At 46.7% G+C, this 15021-nt stretch overlaps 1 protein-coding gene across 1 annotated transcript in view; it reads right to left on the reverse strand.

Annotated features, from left to right (window-relative positions):
- The window catches only part of LOC146860745 (uncharacterized), a 317920-nt gene that overhangs the window by 190267 nt on the left and 112632 nt on the right, over positions 1–15021 (reverse strand). The window contains exons 6-8 of the mRNA XM_085646168.1: positions 11013–11125; positions 2180–2312; positions 440–622 (exon numbers count right to left, since the gene is read on the reverse strand). Of these exons, the coding sequence (XP_085502294.1) occupies positions 440–622; positions 2180–2312; positions 11013–11125 (429 nt within the window). The remainder of the gene's footprint in view (positions 1–439; positions 623–2179; positions 2313–11012; positions 11126–15021) is intronic.

Raw genomic sequence — 15021 nt, forward strand, 5'->3', positions numbered from 1 at the left:
AGTATATTGGTGACATAGATGTTATATTTTAAACAAACAATGCAGACATATAAACTAGTTTATATAGGGTGGACTCTGCCAGTATCCCTCTCTTCAACTTCGCTGAGTCCCACTGTTGACTTTGTCTTCCTGGAGTAAATTTTATTACTATTTGTTGCAAACATTTGCCTACAGAAATCCATCTGCTTTGTCAATGATGTTAATACCTGGGACTGAAGCAAGCTGACAGTGCGCAGATTGTGTGGAATTTAGGCAAGTCCATAGTGCATTGACAAGTACATTCTTAGCAGGAATTGTTCAAAGGACCTTTCCAAGACTTTGGGTTGTATAAGACAGAGTGCAAAGTGAATCCAACTGACACCACAACAGAAAAGAGAGGAAGACTGAGGTACAGACAGTCAAACAAATAAATGGAAGGCAATAAGGAGACAACCATCACCTGCGCTGGTGAGAAGGACACCAACTTCATCTTCGGGAGGGCTGTGATGATCTGCTCCGGGAGCAGGTTCTGCAAGAATCCCACTCCCAGGAAGGGCATGACGACTGCCAGGTCCAGGAGCTGCTGCCCACTCAGCTTCCCGGACTCTTTCACACTTGAGAAGCTGAAGAGGAAGTCCATGAGCTTTACAGGACCCAGGAGGGAAAGAAAAATATGTAAGGTCGCTGTGTGATGCTTTAAAGTGACAATATCCTGGGAGGTAAGAAAGAGCGTGGTAGGTGACTGTGTGAAGCCATGCCATATTTCACAGGATGGAAAAAAGCAAAGGCCTGGTGACTTTGTGACGGCATGGCACATCCCACAATGCCACAGGAGATAATACAAAAAACAACAGTCTTGGCTTAATGGCAGCAAGGCCTAGCCTAATAATAACAAATACCAAAAAATGTGCCAGTGCTGCACCTAATTTAGAGAAAAAAATCTTTTTCTACGTGTATTGATTGAAACAATACCACTGATAACTGCTTTTTCGGTCAGATTTAATCAGCAAAAAATCATTGAATTACATCGAATTTTTTATAACAACAAATATTCCATAAACCTAAAACCACATCTCATAGTGATGTCCGCAGTATATTTTAAACATAGATTTTCTTTTTTAATTTTTAGGACACCTCCTAGTGTGATACCACCATCTTAACATACACATCACTCACTTTCTGAACACTCATACCCACTCACACCCATACAAATTCTTTGTCACATTAAAAACAAACTAAATAGTATAACATACTTAAACAAAAAAAGAGACCATCAATATAGACACATTTTTATCTTTTTCAGGAGATAATACAGCACAGTCAAATTCACTGTATGGTGCCAGGCCACATACTACAACTCTACATGCATGGTCACTGAATGACACCATGCCACATCACACAATCCAAAAAGAGATTGCACAGGTCTGGTCACTATATAAGGACAAACAACGGATAAGGGTCCCTGTGTGAGACTGCTCTCCATCTGACACAATCCCATGGGGGATAGGAAACCAAACGTCTGGATGATGAGTGAGATAGAGCTTCACATTGCAGAGGGTCATGGGAAGGAATAAAACAGTACAGATATGCACATTGTGTAAAGCTGAGGTACATCACACAATTCCAAAAGAGTGAAATAAGACTAGACCTAGTACCTATGACCAACTGTTTCTGCAACGCAAGCCACAGTCCCACAATGTCCCACAGTGTTTGCCTGGACGAGGGATGAATCCATTCAAGGTTTGACCATAATCACCCCTCTTGTGCATATTTATGGAGTCCAGTCTCCATACTCATGCCCATTGAATCCTTGACCCTTCTCTTACTGGATTAGCTGTAGTGTAACCAAACCTATTCAGTAATTGACTCCGCTGCAAAGTGATATCTTCCAGGCTTGAGCGACGATACCAGCAGTGTGCCTACTCAAGATAGAAACCCAAGGACGTGGGGAGGTTATTTAATGAGTTACCCAGTCTCATATAATAACGTTCCCATCCACCATCTCTTCTCTCAATGCAGGGATCGCAGATTTGGTCTCTGATGTGAGAATGACAACTCGTGCCGTATATGAAGACTGCCCCTAGGACGCGTGAATCTAAATTTCAAGGAAAAACAATGTACACCACTTCCCACCGAGGCCGCCAAATGGCCTTGCACCATAACAGGAGCATCTCTCAGCACCAAAGGCATGCCAGCTTACCGTCTCATCAGGGATCATGGTTCCATTCTGGATACACTGCAGCAGCTGAGCCTTTAGGGCCCGGAACACTGTGTCATTCTGCTTGAAGGGCACGAGCGCTGAGGAGTTTGCCAGACACAGAAGTTTACCAAGCCTGGAAATTAAATAGTGGACGAAAACATCAGTCACCAGAGACCAGGGATGAGTATCACCAGCTAGTAATGATGGTGGCTTCAGGAGACAAGGGATTACATGACTGGGGGAAAACCACAGGAAGAGCTGTTCTCTAAAGTTACTTTCATCAGGCCTGAATGGAATGATGCTCTGGGATGTCATACAGCAATTTGGAAGTCTGGATGGCATTTTCAACATCCTGGCTTATACTACAGGGGTAACTATGCACACACATCCCCACAGTGCCTATTCTGTAAATGTACATGCGTTTCACTGTGTTCCTACTTCGTGCTTGTGAGCAGCCTCCAGAGTAATCCCAATGTTGAGGTCCTATCTCTACCCCAAGGCTGCTCCTCTGCTGTTAGCACCAAACACGCCAGAACATTATCCAGTCTACGATCCTCTCTAGACTGGATTACTGCAATTCTCAGTACCTGGGTGCTAATAAAGCAGGCATCAATCATCTTCAGAGGGTGCAGAACGCCATGGCTCATACCCTCTTCGCCCTCCCAAAATCTTGCCCCACCTCCAAATTCATACGTAAGTTGCACTGGATCCCAATAGAAAATAGAATTCAATTCAAGTTCGTGTGTATCTCTCACAGAATTTTCCATGCCCAAGCCAATCTTCTCATCCCCTATGTACCAGATGCACTCTTTGCTCCTCTAATCAACATCTGTTACGTGTTTCCCGTGTTAGAAGAGCACTGGCAGGAGGAAGGTCATTCCGACTTTAGCGTCCTCACTCTGGCATACCCTCCCAAGCACTATCAGGATGCCTAGAGCATACAGGATCATAGGGATTTCAGGAGGGCAGTAAGGACCTGGCTCTTCCCTGAATAATCCTCTGTTTTGCTTCCCTCTTCGTCTGGTATCTGAGGATCTAGCGCTGGGACGCCCCATCGATGGGGCAGCCATGCGCTTTACAAATCCGCTAACATACATACCATAACATAACATAATATACCATCCATCTGGAATAATACAGGTGGAGGACCAAACAAAAGAGGTGGATGGAGAGCTCAGCGCCTGAAGAAGGAGTCTGTGATGTCATAGGAGGAGGGAGAGGTTTGTACCCTGGGAGTACACACACCCGACCAGTAGCTATGCAGGTCTTACATGTCCTGTAGGGATGGCTTTAAAGGAACAGGTTTATTTCCTGCTCCTAGTTAAATATCATAGAAAAAAAGGATGCTTGCACTAGTCTCCTCCTGAGCTCTAATGGTAGGTAGACAGGCTGTCTCTCTCAAGCACTTATCCTACACCGACCTATAAATTCTTTCTCTTTTCCCTTCCAGCCATCATCCAAAGAAGGCAGAATGTACGTCGCAGACCTTCTCGAAGGTAACTAGTAACAGCAATAATTTAATAATTTCTTAACTGACCATTTTTGGTTTAATTAAGTTGCATTTTTTTATTTTCATTAAAACTGTCACTGGTTGTTCTGCTACCGTTTTAATGATGTCTACATGAGAGCAAAAAAGGTATTACTGTGAATGACCAGTATCTCTATTCCACTCAAGATACAGATTTCCAGCACTAGATTGGATTTCGAAGTGTGTAATAAAAAGCCTCAGCATTTTCCTGTCTAAACATACATACTCTTTGCTACAGAAAGAACAGGCTGTTCTGAGGAAGTTACGAGTCTGAGCAGCACATTCAGAATAATGCTCTTGGAAGTCATACCCGAGAAATCTCAAATGTACTTACATACCAATGATATACATTGAACATTGACATTGACATTGACATATGAAATTGAGAGCCCGGTTGTGTGTGTGAAACTCTGTTCCTTGCTTTTAAAAAAAACTAAATTTGTACTTGCTGGTTGTGTGTGTGAAACTCTGTTCCTTGCTTTCTAAAAAGCGAATTTTTACTTGCTGGTTGTGTGTGTGAAACTATGTTCCTTGCTTTTTTTAAAACAACATTTTTACTTGCTGGTTGTGTGTGTGAAACTCTGTTCATTGCCTTTTAAAAAACAACATTTTTACTTACTGATCTTATTTTTGCTATTTGCACTACTTTGGGGAGACTGCTGCTGGTAATCGTTTTTTATGCTGCTTTTAAAATTTACCTGCCATTGTCTTGAGTGTGCTCGATCCCTGTAGATGCTCTAGCGGTGTCTTCTTTCCATCACTTCCTGTTGAGACACCGGGTAAGCGCAATTTTGGTTGGCGCTCTAGCATTCTAGCGCAATAACGATCCTTCCCTCTTTAAAAGGGAGACCCATGCAAGCGCGCAGGGCGCGCACGCAGTGGGTGCGCCGCAGAGGCAAGCCGTCTGCGCTCGTCCGCGCACTGACCGTGCACAGTGCCAGTCATGCTGGCGGATTGCTCTCCAAGCCCCCACGCCCTGCTAGTATTTGCTATTCTAAGGACCAACTTATGAGGCTTGGTGGGCAGAAGTCCGAGGTAGGGGTTAAGGCTGGGAGGGAGGGGGACCAGGCCTTGCGTACTGATGGCTCGCTGATTGAGGTAATGTGCGGTCTTGTGAATGCCAGGTCTCTAGTTAAACACTTTCAGGAAATACACATCCTTCTGGAATGTTACGACCTGGACGTACTTTTTATCTCAGAAACCTGGACCCGCACTGATTCTTTAGTTGAACTAGGACTTGCTTGTCCCCCTGGGTATAATGTTTTTCACAAACCCCGTATATCAGGGAGAGGAGGAGGGTTGGGAGTAATCTTCAAAGATAAATGGAACTTCACCCCTCTTGAATTAGATGAGGCCGAAGGGTTCGAACTCCTGGGGTTTTCCTTAAGGGAAGCTCACGGTCATCTATTAACCGGTATGCTTTGCTACAGACCCCCAGGAGGACCTAACTCTAAGTGCTCTGCCCTGATTGATGTGGTGTGTAACCTGGCCTTGACACACTCTAAACTGATCATCCTGGGTGATTTCAACTTGTGGGCTGATGGCCCGCAGGACACGGCGTTTAAGGAATTGTCGAAAGTTTGCGCAAGCTTCGACATGCTCCAGCTGGTGTTGCAACCTACGTACCAAGGTGGACATATATTAGATCTACTGTTTGCTAATTCCAACATGGCTACAATTACAGATGTTCTACCACTGTGCTGGACTGATCATATTCTGGTAAATTTTAGGCTTACACTGCCTAATGTGTGTTGTAAAATCTATCATCAGAGACAATATCAGCTGGGCAGAGAATGGGCCACATTGAGTAAGCTTAAAAAAATCCTTGCACTGGAATGACTTAGACATCCTGGACCCCAGTAGGTCGGTGGACTGGAATTACCAAATCCACTGTGTGCAGATCCGAGACAGGCTTGATAAGCATATTCCTGTAAAGAAGCTAAAAAAGAGAGAGCAACCCTCAGCCCCCTGGTTTAACGAGGAATTGCGAGCACTCAGGATGGGTTGTAAAGTGGTCGAAAAAGCCTGGAGAAAAGAATATAGTGATTCAGATAAAAATACTTTTAAGAATCAACTTAATCTGTACAAAAACACTATATCGAAAACTAAAGCCGAGTATTTTGCTAATACCATTCTTCTAGCAGCTAATAGCACCAAATCTATATTCAGCTTAGTAAAGAGTCTGTCTAAACCTGACTGTGCTAATAACAAAATTCCTGTTACTCAAGCTTTATGCGATGAGTTAGCTTCCTATCTGGAGGATAAAATCGACAAGATAGTTAGGGATTTTGATCCACCAACAGCGGTGGAAGAACCTGATCCTCAGTTGTCCAATGCTGAGCAGTGTTCTCTGCCATCACCAGACTCTCAGCCCAGCAACCCTACCATTTTAAAACACTGCCAGCATACTCTGGATTGCTTTTGCATTTCGGACGAGCAAACATTTGATACCTTAGCCAGGGGTGTCTCCTCTGGGTCCCCCCTGGACTCCCTTCCCCACAGAATCTGGAAGGAATATGGGGCCGAGCTCTTTCCCTATTTACGACAGATCAGTGGTCTATCCTTGAGTACGGGGAAGGGCCCTAAAAACTGGAAGGAAGCAGTTGTGACCCCTCTTCTAAAAAACAACACGCTTGACCCCGGGTGTGTGGCCAACTATCGGCCAATTTCTTTATTGCCATATCCTGTTAAAATTCTGGAACGCATCGTCATTAAGTCTCTATCCTAGTATCTTGAGGAGTATTCGCTCCTTGACGAGATGCAATTTGGCTTTCGGCCCAAGCACGGTACTGAAACAGCACTTGTTACCGTGCTTGATGATATGAGGATGCGGGCGGACAGTGGCCAGTCAGTGACCTTGGTGCTGTTGGACATGTCAGCGGCTTTTGACACTGTCAATCAATCAATCAATCAATCAAGCATTTATAAAGCGCACTACTCACCCGGAGGGTCTCAAGGCGCTGGGGGCAGGGGGGTCCACTACTGCTCGAACAGCCAGGTCTTGAGCTGCTTCCTGAAGGCGAGGTGGTCCTGGGTCAGGCGGAGGTGGGTCGGGAGGGAGTTCCATGTCTTGGCGGCGAGGTAGGAGAAGGACCGTCCTCCTGTGGTGGCTCTTCGGATGCGGGGGACGGCGGCGAGGGCGTGGCCGGTCGATCGAAGCTGGCGTTTGGGAGCGTAGAAGTTGAGGCGGCTGTTGAGGTATCTTGGGCCTTGGTTGTGTAGGGCTTTGTGTGCGTGGGTGAGGAGTCGGAAGGTGATTCTCTTGTTGACCGGGAGCCAGTGAAGGTCTCTCAGGTGTCCGGAGATGTGGTCGCGACGGGGGATGTCCAGGATGAGTCGTGCTGAGGCGTTCTGGATCCGCTGGAGTCTCTTCTGGAGTTTGGCGGTGGTTCCGGCGTAGAGGGAGTTGACGTAGTCCAGACGGCTGGTGACGAGGGCCTGGGTGACCGTCTTCCTGGTCTCGGTGGGGATCCACCGGAAGATCTTACGTAGCATGCGTAGGATGTTGAAGCACGACGAGGAGACGGCGTTGACTTGTCTGGTCATGGAGAGGGAGGAGTCCAGGATGAAGCCCAGGTTGCGTGCGTGGTCTGTTGGTTTGGGAGCGCTGCCTAGGGCGGGGGGCCACCAGGAGTCGTCCCAGGCGGAGGGTGAGGATCCCAGGATGAGGACTTCCGTCTTGTCCGAGTTCAGTTTCAGGCGGCTGTTCTTCATCCATTCGGCTACCTCTTTCATCCCTTCGTGCAGGTTGGCTCTGGCGGTGGCGGGGTCGTTGGTGAGGGAGAGAATCAGCTGGGTGTCGTCGGCGTAGGAGATGATGTTGAGGTTGTGCTGGAGTGCGATGTCTGCGAGAGGGCTCATGTAGACGTTGAAGAGGGTTGGACTGAGCGAGGAGCCTTGAGGAACGCCGCAGATGACTTCGGTGGCTTCAGATCTGAACGGGGGGAGGCGAACTCTCTGTGTCCTTCCTGCGAGGAAGGAGGTGATCCACTCCAATGCCTTTTCCTGGATTCCGACGTTGCTGAGACGCTGCACTAGTGTACGGTGGCAGACAGTGTCGAAGGCCGCGGAGAGGTCTAGGAGGATGAGGGCTGCTGTTTCTCCGTTGTCAAGCAGTGCTCGGATGTCATCGGTGGCTGCGATCAGGGCGGTCTCGGTGCTGTGGTTGGCCCGGAAGCCAGACTGCGAGTGGTCGAGGGAATCGTTCGTCTCGAGGAAGGCGGCCAGCTGTTTGTTGACGGTCTACTCGATGACTTTTGCAGGAAACGGGAGCAGCGAGATGGGGCGGTAGTTCTTGAGGTCGGTGGGGTCGGCTGATGGCTTCTTTAGAAGAGCGGTGAGTTCGGCGTGCTTCCAGCTCTCCGGGAAGGTGGCGGTGTCGAAGGAGGAGTTGATGATGTCCCGCAGGTGGGGTGCGATGACAGCGTCGGCCTTGTTGAAGACGTGGTGAGGGCAGGGGTCGGTAGGAGAATCGGAGTGGATGGAGTTCATCGTGCGGGCGGTGTCTTCGGTGCTGATCCGGGTCCAGGCGTGGAGGGTGGTGGTGGGGGGCGGTGGTTCGGTCGTGGCGTGCGTCGGTTGAGTGCTGAAGCTGTTGTGTATGTCCACGATCTTGTTGTGGAAGTAGGAGGCGAGGGAGTTGCAGAGGTCTTGCGAAGGGGTGATGTCGTTGTTTCCGGCGTTGGGGTTGGAGAGCTCTTTGACGATGGTGAAGAGTTCCTTGCTGTTGTGTGCGTTGTTGTCCAGTCGTTCCTTGAATGCGGTTTTCTTGGTGGCGTGGATGAGTTGGTGGTGTTTTCGGGTGGCGAGCTTGAGGGTGGTCATGTTGTCTGGTGTCGGGTTTCTGCGCCATGTTCTCTCGAGGGCTCGGCAGTTCTTCTTGGAGCTCTTGAGTTCGTCGGTGAACCATCGGGCTTTCATGCTAGTGGGTCTGCTAGGCGGGGTCTTCAGGGGGGCGAGGTCGTCTGCGCAGTTGCTGATCCACTTTGCGAGGTTGGTGGCCGCCTGGCTTGGGTTCGTTGCGCTGGTGGGAGGGTTCATGCTCAGGGAGGTCGCGAGCTGGTCGGCTGTGATCTTGTTCCAGCTTCTGCGTGCCCCCTGTTGCTGGTGGTGGTGGATCGTGGTCCTTCTGAAGCTGAAGTGGACGCAGCTGTGGTCCGTCCAGTGGAGTCCGGTGGCGTGGCTGAAGGCGATGTCCTTGCTGGATGAGAAGACGGGGTCGAGTGTGTGTCCGGCGTAGTGGGTGGGGGTGGTGACCAGCTGTTTGAGTCCCAGGTTTGCGAGGTTGTCCAGCAGGGTGGTGGTGTTGCAGTCGTTGTTGTTCTCCAGGTGGAAGTTGAGGTCACCGAGGAGGATGTAGTCAGCGGAGGGGAGGGCGTGCGGGCTGATGAAGTCGGCAATGTCTTCGCTGAATTGTGTGCCATTGTAAACCACGGTATACTGTTGGAGAGACTTAAAGACCAGGGTGTGACCGGTCGCGCCCTTGACTGGCTTTGTTCTTATCTAACAGACAGGACACAGACAGTGTGCCTTCAGCTGTTCTTCGCTAACAAGTCTTCCTTACAACAGGGGGTCCCGCAGGGCTCAGGGATTAGTCCTGTGCTCTTTAACATCTATTTGCAGCCTCTCATTCCGCTTATTAGATCTTTTGGAGTGGAGGTGGTGAATTACTCGGATGATACCCAGTCCGTGTTTTCCTTGGAAGGGAATGATTCCATTTCCTTGGAAAGATTGCACAAGTGTATGACTAGCACCACGAAGTGGCTTAAGAAGAACTGGTTACAATTTAACAGCTCTAAAACTGAAGTGGTCCTGTGTTCTTCCAGAAGATCTGATCAGCCTGTTTTACCCATCTTTCAGCTGTCCCCTACTGGCGCACCTATTATCCCTTCTAGCACAGTACGCAATCTGGGGGTGATGGTGGATCAGGATCTGCAACTGAATTCTCAGGTTATCAAAACGGTTGGCACTTGCTTATCGCTAATCCAAGTGCTGAGAAAGATCCTCCCTTTCTTGCCTAACTCTGCTAGAACGCAGGTTGTGAGATGCATAATTCTCAGCAGACTTGATTATTGCAACTCTCTATATCTGGGTGCGCCTAACACCCTTATCGGGAAGCTGTACAGAATACTGGCCATTGCAGCGAAACTCGCTTTAAATAGGCAGCGAGGGACCTCAACCACATTAGCCTTGTGAGATTTGCATTGGCTGCCGATCCACCAGTGAATTCAATTCAAAGCTCTATGCACTGTCTTTAGGGCAGCTCATGGAATGGGCCCTAAGAACCTGCAAAGAAAATTTAGCTGGTATTCTCCAACTAGAAACCTTCGTTCTGCTTCTGCATTTCTGATGAATTTAGTCAGGTTCAGGCGGTCCAGAACAGGTGGCAGATCCTTCTCTGCCGTTGCTTCTCGGCTATGGAACACTCTCCCTTTGGATCTACGTCAGGTCCAAAGTCTTATGGATTTCAGGAAAAAGCTGAAAACGTTTTTATTCCCTAGGCTGGAGTAATTTTTCCTTCTGATATTATCTCTCTTTTCCTCCCTTTCTGTGTCACACCTCGGCTGCCCCTATTCACTTCTGGTGGGGACTCTACCTTTTTAAGCGCCAGGATACCCGTAGGGTGATAGAGCGCTATATAAGCACCTCATTACATTACATTGCATACATTGAAGTAGGAGCTACACACGGAAGGTAAGAGTTTAGCCTTACTTCTGTAACAAAGTTCTTTAATGTCATGCATTTTCCAATGGAAGTCCAAGTTGTACATGTGGAATATTGCATGGAAACGCCGTGCACAGAAGATAGCAGTTGGGCTCTACTTGTATAACCATGCTCTGAGTTGTCAAATATTGAGGTATGAAATGGTTTTGGAATGGGAATGGCAATGCCCTGAGATGCCACACAGTATCGTCTGGATGTATCTGGGAATGCTCTAGTGGGACAACCCAATATGGAGCCCATGAAAAGTACATCATGGGCAGTTAGAAACGTACTAGGAGGTGCACTCATGAGAATAATGGCGGGAAAGGGTATGCACTGGTGGAAAGCTTGAGTTATGATTCCAGAGTAATCCAATTTAATAATAATCTTCCTCACACTGTAGTTACTGAATACATCGCTCAAATCTTGAAAGTTTTTTTTTCAGGCATTAAACATGACCAATGGGTGAAGTTCTAGGTGGACAAATGTGTTCCACTACATCTCTTAACAACAAGAGTCTCTGTTTCACTGAAAGGCACCTGAGGAGCTCTCACAAACACGGATCTTAGGCACAAGATAAGGAAGGTATCGGACTGTACTTACAGAATGATGTCTTGGGAAGTTGCATTTCCGTTGCTTAGCACAGTTCCAGAGATGTACCGGGCCCGGGCAGGGGAGACATCAATGCTCAGCAGAGGGCCCAGCACTGCCAGGATCTGCAAGGAAAAAGGTACATGGGGTAAAATATGGGGGTTTAGACTACGAGAGGAAGAGAAGCCAGCCTGATAACATCCCCACCCCCTGAAACACATCTGTATTACAATATGCCAAAAAATCTACATAAAGCACTTTAAATGTCCTCTACAAACTCTTTAAATACTTATATGTACTGCATGCATAAGTTATTGTTGGAGGACATATAACAGGCTTGAGGGCCGGAGCACAATTAAGTCTTTCCTGGCAGAAACATCCTTGTCAGATGATTAAACCAGAGGAAGGGGCAAGCAACTAACACACAATCCAGATCCTGCACCCTTTCCTACATTGTTGACAAATATACTCCGGATAGCTTCAGCCTTTCAAGCCTTCCGGACGGGGAAGAGAGTTTGTGCGCAATCTACCCAATTTATGGTCAATTAATGTAATAAATTAGGGTTTTTAATGTAAGATGGCTTTGCATGCTACAAAGTTCTGATTGGAGCAACATTTTTCTTATTTTAGATAAGTTTGGTCTTTAACCAGTTTTTTGGGATGGTTTGAATTAAAAGATTATAATACGCACGGATCTGTATACCTGGAGATATGTTTCAGGTCTATGAAAACGATAAGGACCTGTTGTAATGGAGCTAACTCCTATGTGTAGTAGTTCTCGTATGGTATGAGAGTCCTGATAAATTTGATCTTGGAGATGGCCTAAGGTTAACTGGCATACACACTTAATAGAGCTGCCTTTAGCTGTATTGGTTGCACCAATAAGGACTGGCGTACTGCGAAAATAGATTTTAATGTTTGTTTCATCCAGATAGTTCCATTTCTCATACGGTATACACTCTTTATAAGGCACTCTATATACATAGTACGGTTGAAGAATCATTGAATGTGTATATCCTTAGCAGGTGATCTAACTGTTGCCTCCAAGTGGCCATACAGAATCCCTGAAGACCAGCTCCATGGGCACTGTCTTCACACTGCAATTGTTTTGTGTGGCACAACTTGGAGTTATTCTGGAGTATAGTTAGCCTCAAGTAGTTGTAGCTGAGGCACTCATTTCTTCTTTAATCTATTACATTTTACTTACATGCTTGATTATTTTTTTAATTTTTAGTGTAAATCCTAAACTATTTCCAAGATAGAAGACATGACCACCGTAGAAACTCTCTCAAGTCACCCCTTTACTGAATTCCACTTCTGGTGTGTTTCGGCTGAGACCTGGAGACCTGGAGCCTCAAGTAAATCATGATCCATCACCTCACGAACAGAAAAATAACATAACGGAAACAGTTAAAAAAAAAGTCCATGGCCACATTTCTGCCACTAATCTTTTGAATACTTAATTATCATCAGTAATCAACATAATTTCATATCTTCTATATGCCACCAATTTATTTTGATATAAAGTCGATATTCTAATTCCACGTCAGATTAGTTCTCTTCCACATAGATGACATATTATGCACTACTCTCAAACATAGATTGCTGTTTCCGTAGAATATGCACATATACATATACATAAAATATTTGCAGGTGACATTGAAGCACTCAAGAAAATAAAATACACATAACCACTGTTCCCGTTAAGGTGTGCGCACGCGCGCACCTCTATTAATGTGAGCGCGCACTGCTGTATGTGCAGCGCGCACTCACCCACGACATCCCGGGAGTGAATCGCACCGCTCGATTTTTTAAAGCAGTGGCGCGATTCGTGAGTGAAGGTAAGGCGGGCTTTGGGGCTTGGGGGCTTGCGGCTGTCAGCACCTGCGGGGCAGATTGTGGGCTTTTAAGTATTCATGTTAATCACAGCCCCTTCACGAGCTGTGATTAACATAAATACTTAAACAAAAGCCCACACTCTTCCCCACCAGGCCCGGTTCCAGCCAAACAGGAGCCTTGGCCCTCGCAGTGAGGGCTTGAAGGCATGCGCGGAACGCTATTGGGCTCAAAGTGCTGCAACCACCCCTCGTGTGTGTCAGGCCGGGACGAGGCAGCTTCCCGGGCGCACACAGACATTTTTAGAGATTATCGTAGCCGCACCCGAGTACTTCACAGGTCTTTAAAAGACCATTTACATGGTAACAAGGCTTTGTTTACTTTTTCACCCCTTCATCTCCACATGGCGAAAGGCGACACATCCTTTCTTTGGCACTGGTAACCTTTGCCTACTGTTCTGCTGCGTGGATTTTTCTTTTTCTATGCAGCGCATGAGAGAAGAAGTTTATTTATTCCTATTTACCTTTCCTGACCCCTGCAGCGGCTTATCACATCAGGCTGTGACACAAAGTTTGACTAATGGAGTAGGTACGAGAATGCGTTACTACATTTTTTTCTTTTTAAAATCTGCACAGTGTGGGCTTCATTTAAACAGTTTTTATCATTATCATGGCCGATGCAGGACAACAATAAGACAGCACAAAATGCCAAGATAACACTGGTGATCCTGCTGGAGAGCAATCATTTGTCTGTCAGATGAACTGTATTTTATGTGGATAGCTCAGTGGGTTACTGCCTTTGTCACAGAGATCCTTGTGTTACTTGCAGTTCTGAAATTACAATGCTAACATAGGACAGTGACCAATGAACTGTCATCAAAGAGCTGCAGACAAACAGGAATGGTATACTTCGAACTTGGATTTTTTTTGTTTTGTGATATAGCTAGAACTTCCCCAGTCTTTCATTATTCTAATGTTGCTAAAATGAGTATGTTTGGGCAGATATACATTTTTATCAGTAAAGCTGACCCCCATGGAATACTCTTTAAATCCTAAGGTTGTGTTTCCCCAGACCAAACCCTCTTAAAATATACTGCCCACCAGTATGGATGACATGTGATTCCTACACCTTGTAATCTTCATTGGCTTATGTGACATTCCCTGTAGACTGATTTACATACTTGTATGATTCATTGTCTATGTATAATGTGTGCGTGGTGTAAAGTACTGACACACACTACACTGATTTTTTTTGTTTTAATTTTTTTTATTAATTGCAATTTCCCTCTCAACATCATCTCCTCCACATATGTTGCATACAATACACAGTTATAAATTGCTCCCTCCCTTCTCTCGTACAAAGTTGTTATGCTGTTCAACCATAGGAGTGTACGTTATTATCCATGCCACTGTTTACTACGTTCCGTGATCTCCTAGCATTTATTACACACTAATATCTACTTCATTCAGCCCTCCCCACCAACAAAACTACTACCCCGTCCCACCCCTACCCCTACCCCTCCCTCCAGTGTGCTCCCCCAGTAGTTGCCATTCCCAATGTGTCTTGACCTATAGGTGTGTGCCTACCATGTGCCTTTGCTGTTGCACGGCCTCTCTCCCCATGCTACCCGGTACTCTCCCCTTCTACTGCGCTTCCAGTCTCCGCGTTCCCTCCTGTACTCTCTGCGACCCATGGTCTAGTGGTGGGCCGGCTCATCTTCCTGGTCCCTGTCAGACCTGCGCAGTGCTTCAACTAGCGCTTCCCAAGCTCGCGCCACTTCCAACATCGTCTCTTTCTGGTACCTATGCGTCAGCCGTAGCTTGATCATACTTTCACTCGCCGCCCAATAAGGAATTCGTGTTTCCACCTCTGCACTCTAGGTCCCTGACTATGCTTCCAATGGCTGGTTATCTCCCTTTTAGCTAATATCAGTCCCAAATCTATGAATTTGCTGGTCACCTTATTGCGTTTTGTACGCGGGAACCAATGTAACAAGCTCACCGCCATATCTTTATTAAGTGTTCGCTCCGTTGCCAGCTCCAATGCCGTAATTACGTCGTCCCAATATACAGTCAGATTCGGGCAGGACCACAGCATATGCTGAAAGTCCGCATCTTCTGTTCCACATCTAGGGCAGTCAGCCTTGTCTACCCCAAAGAACTGCTTAATATGTTTCGGGGTCATA

Source organism: Triturus cristatus, chromosome 3_1, assembly GCF_964204655.1.
Source record: "Triturus cristatus chromosome 3_1, aTriCri1.1, whole genome shotgun sequence".
In the NCBI taxonomy this organism is placed as follows: Eukaryota; Metazoa; Chordata; class Amphibia; order Caudata; family Salamandridae; genus Triturus; species Triturus cristatus.